Genomic DNA, 20,897 nt, shown 5'->3' with positions numbered 1-20,897 from the left:
AAGAACCCTGCCTTTTCAGAGAAAAGGGACCAGAACCAGCAGATCAACAGGAATGACCATCAGACTTTGGAAACGGCAACAACTGATCATCAAGGACGTGTTTGTACTCAGGCTTTTGAATTTTACTGTTCTTTCATCTACCTAAACCACTGAAATATTACCAAAAAGCAGTAATATAAAGAGGTTTTATATCATCCTACTATGAATAGTAACAAGAATGCTTATTGAAACAACATTTGAAAATTCAGAAAGCATCTCATCAACCACTAATATTACCAATTTCAAATCTCTATTTGTGCAGTCTTCAAAAAAACCAATGTCATTAACCCCTGATTACTGAAAACCAACAGTTTTAGCTCCACTTCCAATAACACCCCAGTAACAGTCAATGAGATCAGCACACATTTATTTAAACAGAACCCAACACACAGGAAAGGAAAGTAGGCACAGCAGAGAATCACAGTGATAGTCAGCCACTCTTGGTGAAAACGTAAAGCAACACTTACCTGAATAAGTACTTTTGGATTGGTACTTGCTGTTGGAACCTTACAGTATGACCATATTTAGAACACTGATGTTAAAAAATGTAGTTTTCTTGCTCAAGCTCCATGTCAGAGGGATGATTTTGCAGGTTACCTGGTTTTTTGGTTGTTTTTTTTTTTTTGAACAAAGGAAGTTCTCACTCTCAGCACCACAACACCAGCACAGCTGAGGAAGACCACATATTCTCTAGCCTTTGAGTCACTAGTAGAGCTTGCTACAGAAACACCAACTACAACACAACAGCTTCAGGAATACTGAGGCTCACGTCTGTCTGGCTTCTCCCTCAAAGGAAAAAGGAGGAGTCCAGGCTGTGGGATGGCCCTAGCAATTTGATGTAGTAAAAGCTACTGCAAGTTTAATCCTCAGCCCTTCCTTTGCCAAGTAGATCCTTGAATGTGGGTTTTGTGTAAGAGCTCCCTAATTACCTGGTTGATGATTACTTAGGTGAGGGATTCTCCATCACACTTTAGTGAGCTGTTCCATGTTGCATACACCACAGCAACATTAAGAGAGAAGAAGGCAGAAGAGCTCACAGACCAGCCTTAAATACTTATGCACAGGTCAACCACCTTCAATAAGAACAAGACACTGGAGAACACAGAACCAAACCCAAAAATGCAGTAGTAGACAGACTGCACATCTGCAAACACCTCAGGCCAGACTGCACCACTTCATTTCCACCTTTCCTACCTGCTTTAATGATGCTCACCATGTCCAAAAATAAGTGTACCCAGGTTGCATAATTTTTTGATTACTAGAGAAAGCTTTGTAACTCACGTTTCATCATTGAAACTATAAAGGATTCTTGACAACTCTCTTTCATACAAGGGATACACAAAACAGAGCTTAACAAACAAATATCACATTGAATTTACAGTAATAAGAAATTCATTTTATGGTCCCATAGGCACTCTGAATCTGGAATCTAGTAAGAACAAAAGAACATAGAAAAACCATTCCAAATCCATTTTTTTCCCTTTCTCTGGTTATGCCAACTCCTCTGCACAAATGCACAGCACCTGAGGCAAGACCTAATATTAGCTGAGGGATTAATGAAACTGAAAAGACATAATTTCTGGTATGAGGGGACTAAAGTGGGTATGAAGTGGTCTGCATCAGTGCCATCAGAGCAAGCCCTGCCACACAGCTTTGTGATTTGCTCCTTAGCAGGGTCAAGTCCCTGCCTCATCACTCTCATGCTGGAACTCTCATGCTGAAACTATGATAACAATACATTACTCCAAGCATCACTTATTTAATGATAAGCAGCCTGACTCACTGAACAACTAACAGGTCTGGAAACACTCTCTGTATTAAGAGGATTTATACCTTAATAAGGTATAAATGCAATTCCATGATCTGGAAATGCAACCATTTTAAAATGACCCTTAAATCGTCATTTTAGCTGGAAACATGGATTGTAGGTCTTTTCCAGTTCCCAGTTTCTCATGCATAAACTGGCTTAACCCACTATGGAAAAAAAACAATTTCTAAAGGCCTGTCATTCTCTTAGAAGCAGCATTAAAGTGTGAAAACTGTCAATTTTCATGGAAATCTCAATGCCAGAGCAACACAAAAAGCTGCAGTATACAGAACACAGTTGTTGCCAGAAAATCAAGTGTTTGCTGATGCTAACAGAGTAGCTAAAGCCCAGACACAGGGGAGCACTTGTTAAGGCACTGAATTGCGATTCAGGAGAAGTGAGGTACTTCCCTAACTCTGTCACAGGCCTCCTGGATGCTTTTGGAGCTGGTCATGTAAGTGTGTTCACACTTTTGCCTGGAATCGTCTACATGTATTTCTTTAAGTCAAATGAATATTGTTAGGAAGTCTTCATAAATGCTTGTGAGATAATTCAAGTCTGTGACAACAGAAGTCTACATGAGGACAGATGATTAAGAATAAATACATGTACTCAAGAGAACTCTCATTCCTTTGAAGGGAAAAAAAATTCTTTCATTCTGGGTGTAAGCATGCATTGGGATTTGAATTACTTGGCAAAAAGAAATATACCACTTCTCCAGCAAGATTAACTACACACAAAGCAGCCATGTATTTATTGAACTGACTTCAATATAAATATTTAGGAAGTTGTTTTTCTTTAAGGGTCAGCGTCTTCTGAAAGTATACCCAGGAGTGCACTTGAAACTGTAATTAAAGCCCCCTTCTCTAGAGCAGCCTTCCGAAATTGACTGTTACTGGTATAGCCAGCCCAAAATGTTCCTGCAGAGCAATGAAATGATTCCATGAAGAACCAGCAATTTGACCGAGGTGTAAATTTACTAGAGCAAAACCTGAAGAAAAATTAATCTGAAACTACAAGGGAAAGAACATGAACAACAACTACGACAGGTGACAGTAAGAAAGAGAACGTTCAATTTCATCTAATAGTGGCAGGAGTGGCATAAAATAGCAAGATGAAAAAATATAAAAGAATCCATAGGACAAAAATAATGAGAGACAACTGGGAGATTGGGAAAGTTAAAACAAATCCTGAATATTGTAGACCGTACAGAAATAAAAGAGATTTTTATAACACCTCCATTCTCTGGCAGATTTCGGAAAGAAAGGAAAAGGGGAAAAAGAAAACGGAAAAATAAGATATGAGAAATAGGAACCTGGACTTCAGAAAGAACAGCTGTCAGGGCTGGACTGCATTGCATTTATCTTACCATTTGTCTTACTCTTACAATTAGTATCCTTATCTTCAGCAATCCTGAGATATTAGTCATGACTGAAAATACAAATCTGTTAGAGTATATTAGCTCAACAGTTATGTTCATATGGAGGTGCCAAACACAGAAAAAATTGCCCTGATTCATTCTATACAATAGCAAGCATCTGTCATTACTACCGGAGTTTTATTTAATGTGATTTATCTCCACTGGCACAGAAATAAATACTTTGAGCCCAGACTGAGAGGAAGACAGGGTTAATGTTGTCTGTGGTGCCAGAAAAATGCATCACAGGGAAGCTCCCTGTTTCAGGTGGACACATAAGTGAATTGAAGTGAATCAACTGAATTCTACAGGAGTGTTGCAGATACCAATAATGAAACAATGTGAAGGCCCATGCCAAAAGCACAAGTTTCAGTTTTGTAACTGGTCAAGGCAGCAGTCTTGAAAGTTGCTACCATGCAGGGATAGAACAAAGGGAAATGGCTTTAAGCTAAAAGAGAGGAGATTTAGATGAGATATTAGGAAGAAATGTTTTAGTATGTGGAGAAACAGTGGAACACATTGCCCAGAGAAGCTATGCATATCCCATCCCTGTCAGTGCTCAAGGCCAGACTGGATGGACTTTGAGCAACCTGGTCTAGTGGAAGGTGTCCCTGCCTATGGCAGAAGAGCTGGAATGATATGACATTTATGGTTCCTTTCAACCCAAACCACTCTGCGATTTTACCACACTGCTACTCTACATTTCTGGTTGCAGTCATTGCCGTTTGCCATCCACCAGTCTGCACATTACACACAATCTCATATAAGTACAAAACATAGAAAACATATACAAATTGCTCTGTCTTTCAATTAGAAACTAATTACACGTTGTTTCTTTTTACCCTAAACTTTGCAACACCTGGAGGTGAGCTAGAATATAATGTAACTAGTGTTACACAGACTAGTAGATGTTCTGTGCACAACAGTGCTCTCCAGGCTTTTCTAGACAAGAAAATAAAACCCTAAACACAATCATAATACTTTTTTAAAGCTGGTTGTGCAGTTTCACGAAGTAACCCACTTAACTATGTGTAGTAGTTATAAAATAGTAAGAAAAGGTTGCAACAAGTTGGGATGGGCAACTTGCTCTGTAGCTGGGGGTTTGCTTTCCCCGGTTCTGCATGTAAACCTTACTGATGTTTCACATCCTTATCTGACTTCCAGGGACACCTCAATCCAGCAGGGAAGTCACTCCAAAGTAGTTGTGCTAAGATGTGCCTGTATTTGTTAGTACCAAAAGGCCCTGTGAGACAGGGAAGGAAGCTGAAGTACAGAAAATAAAGGTCCTACTTAAAGAAAGCAGTCATACATCCAGTTTAATACAGAGGCTTTCCCAGATTTTCCAGACTCCAGAGGCAGCTTTTCTGTGCTCAGACACAGGCATGAAGATGGATCCATAAACTGCTGGCTCTGTGGAAGATGGAGATGCCTTCAGTGGCCAGGGAAGATGCTCTGCTCTTTCAAAGGCTCCTAACAGAGCAGAACAGAACTGATCCTTGAGCTTGCACTGCCATTTACAACCAGTGTATATCTGTTATGCCATACTATGATCAAAAGGGAAACCAACTGAAATACCCAGAGAAGATTCTCTCTGCTCTCCGTAACAAAACAAGGACAGATACAAACAGAAAGATACTAAAAAAGTGTATTTTCTTTTAGTATCCATGGCATAATCACAGAGTAAGTTGTAATTTTTGCTGTTGTAACTGATTGTCTTAAATTCACTTTCATAAACCAAAATAAATGTTCATTAAATAAAGCATCATGAACTTGGTAAAGCTTTTAATAAAACTTATACCTAGCAATCAGTAATAATAAAATCATTGGTTCTGAGGTCTACAGTTATTTTTGAAACTGAAAAAGTGGGAAAACCCTGCAACACCAGCACAAACTGCAGTTTTTCCTTTGCCATTTAAAAAACAAAAAAAAAAAAAACAAAACCCCAGCAGTATCCTACATTTAAATGTGTAATTCTCAAGGAATTGTGCCATGGAACACACAGTCAATTTCTCTGTGTAAGCACACAGCAGAGCTGCTCTACCCTGCACAAAATGGTATATTAAAATTTGTTCACTGTTTAACAAGGGAGGGTCACAATGTTGCTGTTAATGATTTACATAGAGGCAAAACAGCTCTGCCTAAATTTTGTTAAAAATTGTGAAGGTAGGGTCATTTTAGCCTCCCTTTCATAACTGCAAGCTAAGCCAGTCAAGAAGCTGGAAATGCGTGTAGCACATCTTCTGCCAGGAAAGGAATGTACTTCTGTCACAACAGCCTTAACAGCCAGAGGTCTTCAGCCACGCTCCACAGATGCAGTTCATGTCTGGATTCATATGGAAACCAAAAAGGACAAAGCTATGCTCTTGCTACACTTTCCTGACCCTAACAGATTTCATCACTGAGTGAGTAAAATCTGATCAGGGATCAAACATCCACCAGTGTCTAATATGGATGATAGCAACTCTGGGAACTGTGAACCACTCAGTGAAGTCACCTGCTAACAGCACTGGCACATCCAGGCTGGGAAGGTCTGACATGCAAGAAATGGCCACACAAAGTCATTCAAGGCTGAAATGAGTTCAGATAAAACAGGCAGTCACCCCTTGGTGCACACGACAGTGTTGCCATCAGCTTCCACATGAGCAGATTAGCACCCACACACTTTGTTATACAATATCACAAGAGCATCTGCACCCTACCACCGGATTCGTCTCCTTGAGCCATGTCAGGAGCAATATGACTGAAGTTAATGCAGTTACTGTAACTTCTGTTCATGTACGTGATATCCAAGTCTGGCTGTGGACAAGTTTGCATAGATGGAACTGGTTACAAAGGATTTGGGAGTTTTATTCAGAAAAGCCCCCAGGCCCTAGTGGTCCTCTCTGAGATGCACCAATGACATGTGTTCCCACTGCAAAACAATTTTTTAAATGAATCTTTGGATACCTAGCAATTGAGACAAATTTTTAATCAGCACTGCATCTGCATTACTCTTCAAAGCACACATGTAAATTGGCACCATACATCTCTTCATCAGGATTTTAGAAAGCAGCTATACTGTCACATCAACTAAATACAGAGAGGGGAGGCACCTTACATCTACCACTCTTCCTGGAAGGTTAGCCGAAAAGGTCACGATCAAACAGGCTCAATTGCAGCTGGAATTAAGCATTCTATTTACAAAAAGAGCAGCAAGCTATATCAGACTCTGCAAGTCAAAGAAACATGGCACACACTGTTTCATTACCACAGCACTAGCATTGGCATCTTTTCTTCACTCATTGCTCCCTGTACTACTTTTCTGTGTACTGCAGGTTGTGAACTGCAAGGTTCCCTAATAAACACAAAGTAAGGAAACAAAACTGAACAAAACTACTGTAGCCCACTAGCACGTACTTTAGAGCTGTTTCCTACTTTGTTGAAAATAAATGTATGATATAAACATTAGAACTAAAAATAAAAAAGCTGCTGAAGTAATCACAGTCTCTTTCAGTCTGTGCAGACAGTGTGAAGTAGAGCAGTAAATTGCAGCGAGCAGACAGCACAGCTCTTAAAACTTGCCCAGCTTTTGCTCTGACAAAAGAGATCACTTAGGACCTCATCGTGCTGCTGCTCTCGTTTAATTAACGGACTAATAAATTCCACTGCTGGCATATCTTCTACTCGTCTGTTCTCTTGAAAAACCCCTAACCCTCCCGCGGTTTGCACTCGGGCTGACCGCTGCTTAGCAATAGTGCTGCGAGAGCGGTGCCTGTCACCAAAGGAGGAGGCACCGGCAGTAGCCACCGCGGTCTTCCACCAACCTCGGACAATTTTGGGCACTTTTAATTCGCGGTTGGCAGTGCCCTTCCTTCCTCTGCCGCGGCCGTGCGGTGGGGCTGAGACCTACGTCTGGACCCATGTCTGAATAAACCTTTCAAAGTCTTTCAGCAGCTGCGTCCTGGCGCTCGGGCAGACGGGCGTATGGGCAAGAACTCTGCGGCCGCGGGGGCTCCCCGGACCCTCCGCTGGGCGGGTCTGCCCCGAGCCCCGCCGCGGCCCCGGCTCCCTCCCCGCCAGCGTCCCTTCCAGCCCCGGTGGCCCGGGTCGGGAGCTGCAAGCAGCGGCTGCCCTTCGTCCCGCAGGGCCGCCCCGGACCACCCCCTGAGGGGAACAAGTTCCGAACCGAACCGGCTCTCCTCTCTCGCAGCCGGAGGGGCAGCGCCGGCAGCCGGGCCGGGACGCCCCTCCCGCAGGGCATAGGCGAGACAGGCACTTTCTCCTGCTCCTGACATTTCTGCACCCGAGCTCACCGCCCTGCCGCCCCCGGCTCCCCGCCGTGCCCCCTCCGTCCCCGGGCCGTGCTCCGAGCGGGCCGGGCGCCGACACCTGCGCGCCGCTCCGAGCTCGGCGCTCCAGAGGGAAGCGAGACAGGCGGGACGGAGGGAAGGCACCAGGGCCCGCCGGCCAGCACGGCCGCTGTCGCCGGCCGGAGCCGCTCCCGCCGCTGCAGAGGAGCGGCGGCCGGTCGGGCCGGGTCCCGGCGGAGCTTACCCGGTGGGCGGTTTGCTGGCCCCGGGGCGCACGAGGGTCTCCATGGCCGGGCCCCCCTCGCCACTTCTCAGAGGACGGGCCGGTGCGAGACGCGATCCCGGCGGCGGTGAAGGTCGGAAGCGGGGGTACCGAGAGGGAGGGAAGAGAAGAGAGCAGAGAAGTGAGAGCCGCCCTCGCCCCCTCCCTCGCCCCCACCTCCTCCGGCTCCCCGCCCCGCTGTCGGGCGGCACTGCCCGGGCCGCCGCCGCCCACGGCTGCCCAGCCCGGCCCTGGGCTGCGGGCGGGGATACGCTGCCGGGCGGCCCCCGCCCGCCTTACCGGGCCGGCAGGGAAGCCGCTCCGCGTGCCCTGACAGCCGCGCTGCCCGGCCAGAGCGCAGCCGGGCACGGCGGGGCGAGAGTCAGGCGGCGGAGCTCCCGGCGCGGCGGGCTCGGCCGGCCGCTGCCCGGGCAGCGCGGGGGCGCTGCCGGCCGGTTTCCATGTGACTGCCCGGCACAACGCAAACACGGCGGCCGCCTCCGCGGGCACTGCCAGGGCGGCCGCCCACGCCACGGCGTGGGAGAGGAGGGGATGGGGTATCAGGCGGGGGAGAGGAGCTACAAACCGATAACCCCCCGCCAGCGCCAGCTCCCAGCACCCTCCTTCGTCTCTTTTGCTGCTTGGCAAACCCAGTGCTTGTCAGGCGACTGTGCCCGAGACTGAGCCCCGCGGGGATCGGAGGCTTTTCCTCAGCCTCACACCCGGCCCAGCCCTGGCTCTGCCACCTACGGCTTGTTTCTCGTCACCTCTGTTCACACAGACATTTTTTTCTTCTCTCAGAGGCGGCACAAACAACTTTTAAAATTAGCAGCGCCTGTGGTCAGGGAAAGGGGCTAGAGGGCCGTGGCACGGCAAGGCAGCTTCTGCCCGGGTTTTCCTTCTGCGGAGCGAGCCCAGCTCGGGAGGCAGCCCCACTCCTCGGCGGCGCGGGGCGCACAACGGCACAGTCTTCGTGGAAACGTGGGCATCACGTTAAAATCTGTGTGTGTTGTTTCAGGAATATCCCCCCTCACGCCTTTTCCCTGGAATATCGATTGCTGCACCTATGTGCGAAAGCAAAACCAGGCTGGAGGCGGGGGAGCCTGGCCGGCACTGTTGTGTGTGTCCTCAGCCCGGCGCTCCAGGCTGAGGCAGGTTGGGCAGCCTGGCTTCTCCAGGTATTTCAGGAGTTTCTCTGCTTCTCTCCATTTGTGTCACCTTGCTTTCCCGGGCACGGTGGGAGGATGGCAGAGACAACAAACAGGTCAGGCCAGCAGCCAACACTGGGACCAGCAGACAGGAGCAAGCAGGCTGAGTGAAGTTACAGCAAGAAACTCAAATGAGCTAAGCTGCTGCCTTAGCTGGCTTTTCACCTGGCTGCCTTGGTGATGGTCACACAGGTTCTGCTTAATGGTCACCTCTTTCCCCAAACCCTTCTATCCCTTTGGTCTTGAGCTTGTATTTCTGCATACTCTGCCCATCAGAAAGTGTCTTGTCCAGCGCAGGAACCACACAGAGTAGATGCAAGCAGCTTCTCTGGCTCCAAAAGTGAGAGCTGCTTCCTCAGCAAGCAAGACTTGGCAAATAGGGGTCAGAAGCTGCGTGTGGCTAATGGCATTGCCATATGCAAGAAAACCCTATCCCAGGCAGATTGAAAACGCTTTGAAACATTCAGACATTGGATTAATTTGCAAGTAAAAGAGGAGTGAAAGACACGTTCATCTTTTCTGTGCTACATGAGTGGAAGGTCACTGTGAATGCCCACCTTTTTCTAACAAGGCTTGTGCATTATAATCAAAATACCAGTTTCTATGTATTTACCCCAGTGTATAACAGAACACTTCTTGTGCTATAGTCATGCTTTATCTTCTCTCCCTTTGACAACCTAAACCCTTAATTCCCATCTCCTCAGCAGAGATTTAAGAATGCTGGCTTTGGTTCCCTTCTCTCCAACCCAACATGTGCAGATGGCCAAAGGGAGGCAGCTGCCTGTCCTAGCTGTATGCAGAGAAACAAAACCACGAATTCGCAGAAGCAAAACATTGATCTCTAATTTTCCTGTTACCATGGGTAGAATTTGACTGAGTCACCACTGTTCAGTAATTACCCCGGTCATCTGAGCCACATGCCATGGTAATGAGCCACATGCATGATCCTAATTTGCGCCTTTATGAAAATAAATAGGCTAGGCTACATACTTTATTTTGCAAGTGGATTGGTTCAGTCACTGCATGCTGTCAGTTTCCATAGCTCCAGGAATGAATGGTCATCTATTAAATCATGGGAACTTGATTTCACAGCTCTGTTCATCATCTGTTCCATCATTTTAGATCTCCTGCTTTTACTCCTAAATCTTAATAAACTCTTCCCTGTTCTAGAACAATTGGTAAAGCTGCACAGGCACAAAAACCTCTGCAGAAACACCCAAACGTTTCCCCATCTACATCATTAGCAAACTACACCAAAAGAACTTCCTTTGTCTCGCCTAAGCAACTCCTAAGCAGAGGTGTAAAGTACAAAACATCAAACTAGTATTTTGCTTATTGTGTTCCCTTCTTTTTGTACAGCATATCAAAAGAGTGAAAGCCTATTAATTACCAAACTCATGATCTTGCGTTTCCAGCGCACCAGTGGGGCCAAGTGCCCATGTCCCCCATTCTTTAGTCACATATATCTGATGGAAAAGCTGAGTGAAATGTGAGGAGTACACTGTGTGATGCAACATGGGAATCTGTTTTTCTCTAGGCTGCTTGGCACTGCGTGCTGCTCTTAAAAAGGGCAAAGGTGCTATTTCTGGTGTGCATTGTAATCCCCACAATCAGGGTGCTATGCTCCTTTGTTTAGGCAAAGGGCATTAGTTTGGAGAGGGGCTATATAAGTATTTGCTAATGTCAGAAAATTGTGAGATTGGCATGTTCAGCGCTCCCAGTTTGTTTAACCCTTTTGTGTTTGTACAGCTTCATCTCTGTTTTGATGGGCCTCTTCAATATATTTCTGAAGCAAATCAATTCACTTAGATGACAAAATCCTTGCTGTAAATTAGTTTAGGCCTTTACAAATATAAAAAATCAATTATTCTCTAGTGCGATTTCACATTTATGTCTTCGTACTGTTTTCAAAACCTTATTCCTATTTTTCTTCCTCTTCACTGCTAGTAGTATTACTGAATCAATCCTTTAAGGCTACATTTTTCTTCTGCTAAAACTGGCCTGCAATATTTCAGGAATTTGAGTTTGTAGTATAAACGTAACTGAACATGTAAGGAATCTAGTAAGACAAGTCTAATACCAAAGAGTTTGTTTATATAGCAAAAAGAGCTTAAAATGAGCTCAGCATTAGCTAAGATGCACCAGTTAACCAAGCCTCTTTTCTAGTCCAACACATAATCTTTTTTTTATGATTTAGCTGTTTGAGGACCATCCTAGAATCAAAAACCAGGTTTGAGCCTAAAGACCAAAGGAAAAATAACAACCTCAAATTTATAGCAGGAAGAAATTCTTAACAGAAGTTAGTTATTGTGGCTAGGTTCTGTTAATAGCAAACATTTTTTAACCACAGAAGTCTTTTTCCCATTTTAAGCAATCTAGGAGTTGCAATTTAAGCATTAGTCCCTGTAAGAGACTTGACTTACTGTACAATCGTAAAATTCTTGGCTATATAATTATAGCAATTGGGGTTATGTAGCCTCAAGCTCACAAAACTCTTCTGTTTTTCTATCCAGAGTGAAAAGGAAAAAAGAGACAGGAAGTTAGATTTTCAGGCCTTTTCCTTAAGTCCCAGAGCACTCATTCTTCAGAAATTTGTTTTGGGAATACATCCTGTTGTTTTTTGTTAGGAACTTGAAATAGCTGAGAGCAAATGATATGCATTTCAGAAGAACCAGTCAAAATAAGAAATAAAAACATTTACTGGTTTTGAACATGTGTCATGTCATTGCTGGTCCATAACAGCCTCACACATTATCACGTACCACTGAAGAGGCTGAACTGGCTTCAGAATGGCACTATGGCTGGATGAGTGGAGCACTCAGGGGGGAACAAGGAAAAAGGAGGCTTGGATCTGCCCTTACATAGCAAATTGCCAACAGGTTTCTGCTTCATCTTTTGTTCTTCTTACTTGTCTTGTGTGGTGCTGAGAAGCCTCCTTTGAGACTCAGTGCCAAACTGCACTTGCACAGCATCTGCAGGAGAGCAGAGACAGTTCCTCTCCTGGACAACCTGGGGGTTTTGGAACAGTGATTTTGGTCTTCTTCCTCTTTTAGAAACTTACATGTAAAATGTCTGTGATCTCAACTGAAGATCACAAAGAACCAAAAAAAATACTAATCATATGAAAACATGACAAGCCATCTGACAGAGCACATGGATATTGATAAAGATACAGGTTTTTGCAGATTTTGCTGAGATAGTTCACGCTGTTTCTGAGTTATTGGGTAATTGTCTTCTGTGTATATAGAAATACTGAAGCTAGTCCTTGTCTTGCTATCTCTCAACCCACTCTGTTTTGAAAGACAGATCACTTCAGAGATTTTTTTTTCTTTTATCTCCCAAAACTTACTGAAGTCAGTGAAGAGTTTTGTGGGTTTTTGGCATTAAAACCTAGAAAAAAGCATCATGAGTATGGTGAAGAAAACTAGAGGCTCTTGCCCACCCCCTGCATGGCAAAGGCTGCTGAAGAAACCCCTGCTTGACCCTTCACTCCTGCCTTAAAACTGTGGTGTGATCTGGAAAGTGGTGGAGAGAGGGATGGAGCAGCACTGGAGACAAGAGGGTGCATGATGCAGTCCTAGCCCAGCACCGACATTCAGGAGCCACAGGGCAGATCGATCATGCCACGTAAAAATGCTCTGGAAAGGGAGGGTCCTTTGCCTAAGAGAGTATCTCAGAACACATATGCAGGGTGAGGAACATGATGTACATTAAAAGAGGTGGGGAAATGATTTAAACCCACAATGTGAATAGAACAAGAGGAATTGCCATGGACAGTGCAGCCATCAGAACATTAAAGCTGGGTTATTTTAAAAGTGGACACAGCAGACAACCACATAATCCAGACTGAAGCTGATCTCTATAAGACACTGACACAGTCATGCATGTAAAAACCATACAACTTTGGGGATTTTGTTTTAAAGGTTGGGTATTGTTTTCATGCTTATTCTTCCATGTATTCCTTTTTTCCCCCCAACATTTGTTTTCCCTACCATTTTGGTCTGTGTGTTTTGGGCAAGTTTCCTCTCTTTTCTACTATTCCTCTTTTTTTTTTCAAGATTTGAAACCCGAGTCCTAGTTACAATTGAACTGACATGAATGAAAATATATTTACTGGGACAGATCCAGTGGGCCAAAGCTCATGTTCTTGGGCCCAGCTGTGGTGAGAAACTTCCTAGGCAACATGATAATATAAGTGGCTTCCTAAAATTAATAGTTGCATGACTCATACTTATCTGAAGTGTGAGAACATACTTCTCTGAGCAGTGTCAGAGAAGGCAATAGTACTATCCAGAGAAAATTCAAAATCAATTTTCAAGACTGTGTCATATTATATGACTGAAAAAAGCCTTTGGGAAATCTTGGCGACCTAACAAAACAAATTTGATTCAAAACACTAGCTAATTTATGTCAAATTATCTTAATTGTACTGAGCTGGGTAATCCTGCTTGGCCTGCTGGTCAGAGTGACCCAGCTACAGCCATTCTTCTCTGGGAGGTTTTTTGCTCTTTGTTTGCCATGCCAAAGAGAATCTGAAGTTGTGAAAGCAGCATTTCAGAGATGCGACTCACTGCCTCACAGACACTGGTGCCACTAAAATTCACTTCATCCTTACCTCTTCCTGTAATGCAAGTAATTTGTACTCCTAGAATTATCCTCTGTTTCAGAATTTGTGTAAACAGAAGTAAAGGTCTTGGGTCATCCAGCCATCAGAACTATCAGAAAGGGAAACTTTATGAGCTTCCTGTGTAAATAACTTTCCACAGGTCCAAACCAGTTCATTTAGAAGTGCTGTGAAGTTGTAACACATCACTTGGCTGATGCTTTTCCAGTTAGTAGGGTACAGACAGGCCAAGGTTTTGTAGAGTCAGGCAGGTTTGAGAAGAAGTCTGCAGAAAGGACACTCCATGCATGGTCTAGTGACAAAATAAAGCAGAAAACTCCTCTCTGTTAGCTGTGGATGTGGCACATTCCCAGTGTTTCCTGTGCAGCACACTGCATACAAAACATCACGTGTTCAGCACTGGCAGCAGCCTGTACCCCGCCCATGCATCACACCCAGCTCTCCAGCCAGCAGCACGGCTGGAGCTGGGAGCAATGGCAGTGAGGAGGACCCGCTGCCGTTTAAACCCTGAAAATCAGGTGGGGCTTCAGCTGCTAACTCCAGGAGTCATTCTTGGACTTAGTCCCAAATGCCTTTAGAAAACAATTCTCATGAGCCATTAGAAATTTTCCATGGTTAGGATGTACTGTTATCTCCAGATTTCATTTTCAAGATTCAGGATGGATAAATTACAACACAGATTTTATAGAATCTCAGTTACATACATAATTCTCATTTCATACCTGCATCCTCTGATGCACCTTTCAGTTAATCCTGATTGACAGCAAAATAAATGCAAACAGGTTTTGGTTCTGTGTTTAAGTTAAAACTAATACACTACAGATAAAGACAAATATGTATCTACTTATGCAAAGATACAAAAGTAGCAGACTTGGTGCTGCTGCAGTTTCTATTAAGCTACCTAATTTGTGATTGCCTTAGTTCAATAATTCAAAGCACACAAAGATTTAAAAAGAAAGCTCACCAATATTTTATCACCATAGTCCTTAATTCTTTAGGAAAAAAGACCTTTGACATATCATATAATTTCTACAATTCTCCAGAACCTGAATAGCTGCATCCTGTTAAATTACTACATGCACTCCCAAAGGCCTATCTTTTACTCATTCCTACCCTAAATAGAGACCTCATGAACATGCTGAAATCACTAAATTGAATTAATATGAGACTCACAGCCCTGAAAGAATGAGCCTTAACAGATGCTATTGTCAGGAAAGCATATGAAGAAGGCAGATGAACTCTGATATACATAAAACCTTATTCAGACTTAGGTTACAAGTGCGAGGGGGTAAATGAAAAAATAACTTACCTCTTTACCTTGAGGAATTCTCTGTGAGCTTATTTAGATTGACATCTTGTACAATAAAATTTTTCTAGTCACTATCATGTCGTGATATGATCAGTGGTGTAAAGGGTGACTTTGCCACCGCCTGAGCCTCTGAAGCCAGCAAAGGCTTCTTAACTCTCCCATTTTAGATTTCAACTTTGATACCAGTAAGTGACAAAATAATAATACTTTTCTTTTTGCTAACATACCTTGAGACCAATCCTGCTGCTTATGTCTTGTTCCAGAAGATTTGGGTTAGGTAGGTATGGCTAAAGAAGAGGAAGGGCTGTCTTTCAAAGATGTCTGGTGGTACAAATCCAGAAGATCCTGGTCTGAGATGAAGTACACAGTTGTTTCACCACAGTATCACTGAACTGATGTGGTCACGCAGCGACAAGACAGGGTAGAGCTTCTCTTTTTATGAAGGGTTGCGGTCACCTTCCTCACCTTGCTCCTGTGAGCAATATGCAGAATTAGAAACCAGAAAAACTGTCCTTGAATTATCCAGGAAGGGATTGAAGTGTCGAAGATGGGTGGAGGAAGTATGGATTATCTGGACAACATTATTGTAATGAACTGAAGCTGACTGATATTGAGAGGTTTTCTACTGATTCCAACTGCATTTACCAAATCTTTCATATCACTTGCAAACACAGGCAGGAATGACTGTCTGTTCTACAGATCTTTTCTTCTCTCATTTGTTTCCCTCTTTCTTTTGAATGTGATGTTAATCAAGTTGTAATTCTACCTCTCGCCAGTGGTACTGGTGCTGTGTGAATCTTTCCAAGCATCTACTGTTTATTGTCTCCTAAAAGACAACATGAAGGTAAAAAGTCTGCCACATTCTTTCAACACCCTTTAAACACCCTGTACCGTACATGGTGACGTTGATGAGGCTTTGGAATCTTTTTGCCTGTCTTCCCCTGGCTTGCCAGCTCTCCTTACACTGCAATCTCAGTCTAGGGATGTGGTATAAAGTGTTACATAATTAAAATGAAACGACACTACATTTTTTCAGATGAGTCATCTGCAGGTATCCAGAAAATGTACAGTATGACAATTACCTCAGGTTCAAGGCATTAAGAATACAAAAGTAGCTCATTAGCTGTCCTTAGGAAAAATAAATATGGAGCACCTCTAACTTAAAAATAGAGAGAATACTGTCTTGCTGTTCACAGTTGCAAACTAGGAACATTTCAAGACTTCCTGTGAATTTCCTACACAGGGTGGTTCACTACTGTGTGGCTTCAGGGACTGCCCAGAAAACAAACTGTGATGACACGATCTGTGCTTAGTTCCTCCTCTACCCCCATGGCAAGAGCTCTGCTGGCAGCAGCTGGTGTCTGGATCAGCACTTGCTTGCTGCCCAGCCTGTTGGCACAGTTTACCTTTCCAGCAGAGTGGGTGGCGAGCCAGAGCCCCACCTTTTCTCCACCTTCTACTCTCTCAGCAGAGGAGGAAAGGGAGGAAAACAATAATGCTACAGAGATTCCTCTTTTCTCTATCTATCACAGAAAGGTCTTAGTGGCCATGAAGGGTCTAGGAAAAAGACCACAAACTCTTCAGTAAATAAGCATGTGTCCATTGAGATTTAAAGGAATAGATTGGTTTTATAGTTGTTCATAATCTGATGCAATATTAAAGGAACGCATAGATTTACATGCAATTTTTTCTTTTACTAGAAGGTGACAAATGAAGGTTTAAATCCTCTTAAAATGCATTAGACTAACATCTGCAATAACTATGGAGGTGCTTTCACAGCACTGGCCTGTGTTTTAAGTATGTCACAAAAGCCACATTAACTTTCTTGATCACTGCTGAACCAAAATGCACATGGAAATCTTTACAAACTTTCACTGATAATGTATTTTGAAACCTGTCTACGGCTTATATGGGAAAACTGAAAGTCAGAGAGTGACATTGTTATTGTTCATGTGTACTTTGTATTTGATGTGCCAAATCACCTCGGTGTTTCATAGAATCACAGAAGATGCTGAATTGGAAGGGACTCACAAGAACCATCAAGTCAAACTCCTGGCTCTGCACTGGACATGCAGAATCTCATCATGCGTCTGAGAGCATTGTCCAAACACTTCTTGAACTTGAAGGAAGTGTCTGCTTGAGTCAGACTGTGCACACAAGAGTAACCAGCTGGGAGGCTTGCAGCAACCTCTGCTGCCTAAGTCATTACTTGCATGAAGGTTTCTCAGGGTGCTTGGTGTGAGCAGCCCCTGCTTGTTCTTGTCCTTGCATGTACAGAAGATACCCTTGCGTCCTACTCCAGTCTGGGAACCGGAGTGGCCTCTCACCTGCAGACACTTGGGCATGCCACAGACAGAAGCTCCCAGGCCCTCGCCCAAGCAGCCTTGGGTCATGGCTACTGAAAATTAACAGTACTTTGCTACCCTGTTTTCAATTTTAAGGTGATTCCCTATACAATTACAAAATATGCTTCATTTATACATTACAATTGCATTCCCAAACTGTTGTCTAATATTGATCTTGATAATTACATTTTTTACCCTACTGGTTTATGAATTCCTCATTCTTTCCTGATGGATGAGCATTAGGAATGGCTAAACCTGGAATTTTCAGATGGATGTAACATAGACTGTAACATATATATATGATTGTATGATTCTAGAGTTTTGTTTCCTTTGTGATAGGGTTTTATGTTTTGGGGTTTTATTTCTGCATTCTGACTTACTTGGAAGCTCCAGATGCCTGTGGCATCTTCTGAGACCCTACCTGAAGAGCGGCATCCAACTCCAAGGCCCTCACCACAAGAAAGCCATGGAACTGTTGGGGTAGGTCCAGGGGAGAGCCACAAAATATCATCAGAGGCCTGCAACACCTCCCCTATGAGAGAATTTGTGTTGTTTAGCCTGGAGAAGTGAAAGTTCCTGCAGTCTTTCAATACTTAAAGGGAGCATATAAGAAAGATGTGGACAGACTTTACCAGGGCCATACAGTGATAAAAGAACAGAGTAACAGTTTTAACTACAAGTGAGTAGAATTAAATTGGACATAAGGAAGTTCTTTACAGTGAGAGTGTTTAGAGGCTGAAACAGGCTGCCCAGAGAAATAGTGGATGCCTCATCATTGGAAATGTTCATAGACTGGTTGGGGAGGAAGAGTAATCTGGTTTAGCTAAAGATGTCCTTTCCAATGCTGTAGAGGTTGGACTATAGATGATCTTTAAAGGACCTTCCCAACCCAAACTGCTCTTTGATTCTTGAGTGCCCAAGTGTCTGTGTTTGTGGAATTGCATTTTATGGAAATGGTATGCTCTGGCTTACCCCTGGAAATTGTATGGTTTATCCCAAGTCTGTACCCTCCCTGCAGCATCGTGTATCTGTAGCTCTATTGGCTGAGGAATCTTACCACGTCTACTTTGAACCTCCCTGTTAAGAGTGCAAATGGAGAGGGCTCACTCTCTTTGCCCCTCTTTCCCCTGGAGGTCTCCGGAGGCTCCCTTTCCCTCTCTGCCCTTCCCTCTCTCTCCTTCCCTTTCCCCTCTCCCTCAGTGACCATGCTGCCTTCCCAGGGTAAGACTCTGAATAAACCCTCATCTCATCAGCACCTCAGCAGCCATCTGGAGTCTCTTTACCTGCCAGCACATGAACACCCATGACCCTAGAGCCCGGGGGGCTCCCGGAGAACTTTCCCCGGGGACCCCCCTTAAATCTAAAACACAACATGTGTCAGTGGACTCAAGTGAGAATATAGGATTCATCCCTGGCAAGCTAAGGATATTTGAGATCAGCTGATAATGAAACTCCAGGATTCAGAAGCCTAAATGGAGTTTTTTTGAAGGGAAAGAGAATCCAGCAGTTAAGCCAACAAAACAGATAGAAACTCATTCCTAGTTTAATTTTTACTGTAGAAGCTCAAAATCAAGTCAATGGTTCCACAGTGATCCAACAGTATGATCAGAAAACATGCTGTGGAAAGCTTGGGGAAGGAAATTTTAATGAGCATGTTTTCTCAACAGTCTTGTGACAATCTGTTACAAGAAAATGACCAATGAAAGTGTTAATAACATTTCAATTATTGGATTAAAACTTGGAAAAGTCTAATGATTAAGAAAGGGAAGAGAGGAATCAGCAGGAAAACAAATCCAAAACAAACCAACAAAAAATCCCCAAGGTCTTATTGCAAAATAAGGGTTTCAAATGTTTGTGTCCAGCACCTCTCCGCTGGGAGGCCTCTGTCACTTCTCCCTGGGGACTTGAGGCTGATAGTCCCATTATGCATCTGCAGGAGGAGGGGTCACCTCCTTCCCTAAGGTGGTGAAATAGGCCATTACTACCGCCCGGAAAAGAGAATAACATGGCTTTATTTTAATCATGATATCTGCTTTTGTAATCCCTATATGCTCTAAGCAAAGCCAAACAGCTTTTACTTTTTTCTTAAAATGAGAGTGAAATGCGTGGGCATGAAGGGAATGCTCTTAGGAGGTAGATGATGAAAGATCCTGCTAACATCATCATAAGAGCAAAGCTGCAGCAGGAAGCTGAAAGGACACCCTGGGTAGATTTGTTATCAGAGCTTCCAGTTTTGATGAGAGAGAAGTACAAAAATAACACAAAGGATTTTGAGTTTCTGAGCTCATGGCTGCTCTGAAGAGCTGAAGATGTCAGGTTAAACCCACCATCAATGGGACAGTGATTTCAGCCAAGTGTGAAGGACTTGTATTTTTATCTTTTGTATTCCCAGATATTCTATGTTAAAAAAAAAAAAAAAAAAAAAAAAAAAAAAAAAAAAAAAAAAGGAAGGACATTAAGGACATTTAGGCAGCAGAACAATCTTTAACTCAGTCCCTTTGAGTCCTGAACCTGATGGCTTACCCTGAAAATTTAAGAACAACCTTCCCCCTAGACATCTCTGGACCCCCCCAGAGGACATTCTTTTTCCCTTCAGAGGGATGAGAGGGAGGTAAACAGAGCACCCAAACAGATATGCCCTAAACATTTTTTTTGTACATTGTGTTACTATGCTGGAGAGGCGTTGCTGAGAAATGGAGTTTAAAAACTGGAGAAAAGTTTGCAGCTATAACAATGATAGTTATAGTGTTCAAATTTATTTGAAGATTTGGGAATTGTATCCGGGCAAATGGCTGTCCAAGCCTAAGGCAACAGCTGGTACAGTGCTTTGAGTGGAAGGTCAGTGGCCATGCTTAGACAGCTTGGACAGGGGGTTCACAGGATTTTGTGCACCAGACTGTATATGCATAGGGGGGAGCGAAGAACATTTCCCTGCCCTCTTGAAATCCATCTCCAGTTCCTCATTTGGTTCAGTTCAGCCGGCTGGCTGTGGGTAGTTCTGAGCATTAGAGCACTGGAAGTCCAGGAGCTGCAGGAGACGTACAGGTGGCTGTGCCAGGTTGGGAGCAGCCAGCCAAGAGCAAAGGGCTCTTGGCAGAGCTGCCAAGGCCCATGAATGAAGATGTAGCAGCCAGAGGCACAACCATCAGGGAGCCAAGCAGCTACCAGAGCATTGCTTCACACAGCAGTTTATTGCCCAACAAATCTTAGTTTTCACTTACTTTCACTTAGATGATGGGAAAAATTCTACCCTGGAAATTACTTACTTAGAGAAAAGAGACTATGAACTGTTATAGTTAAAGAATAACTGTAACAGTCAGTTACTATCACTGTTTATCTATGTGGTCAGATTTTTGTTCTCTCTTACAAAAAAAAAAAAAAAAAAAAAAACAACAAAAAACCAACAAAAACCACCCCTCAAATAAACCCAACCGAAAACAAAAAACCCCATAAAATCTTTTTGAGCTGTTTGATTCATGTTTGCCTCTTACTTAAGCCTCTGCTTTTGAAATACTACAGTTCGGTATAATTTTTCCAGTTTTCCAGGTGTGGCCTCAAGTCACCACATTTGGAGGAACTCCCTTAAATTTGAACCCA

At 43.7% G+C, this 20,897-nt stretch overlaps 1 protein-coding gene across 9 annotated transcripts in view; it reads right to left on the bottom strand.

Moving 5' to 3' along the window:
• Nucleotides 1-20,897, bottom strand: part of COBL (cordon-bleu WH2 repeat protein) — a 183,842-nt gene that overhangs the window by 150,133 nt on the left and 12,812 nt on the right. For 7 of the 9 annotated variants that reach the window (XM_063399183.1, XM_063399202.1, XM_063399193.1 and 4 more), the window contains exon 1: nucleotides 7,797-8,103. In XM_063399183.1, the coding sequence (XP_063255253.1) occupies nucleotides 7,797-7,840 (44 nt within the window). In that variant the 5' untranslated portion in view covers nucleotides 7,841-8,103. The other 2 variants (XM_063399258.1, XM_063399241.1) reach the window with 2 other exon arrangements.

This window comes from Prinia subflava, chromosome 1 (genome assembly GCF_021018805.1).
Source record: "Prinia subflava isolate CZ2003 ecotype Zambia chromosome 1, Cam_Psub_1.2, whole genome shotgun sequence".
Taxonomy (NCBI): domain Eukaryota; kingdom Metazoa; phylum Chordata; class Aves; order Passeriformes; family Cisticolidae; genus Prinia; species Prinia subflava.
Note: the sequence above shows the minus strand (reverse complement) of the source record. Positions and strands in the feature narration are given on the sequence as shown.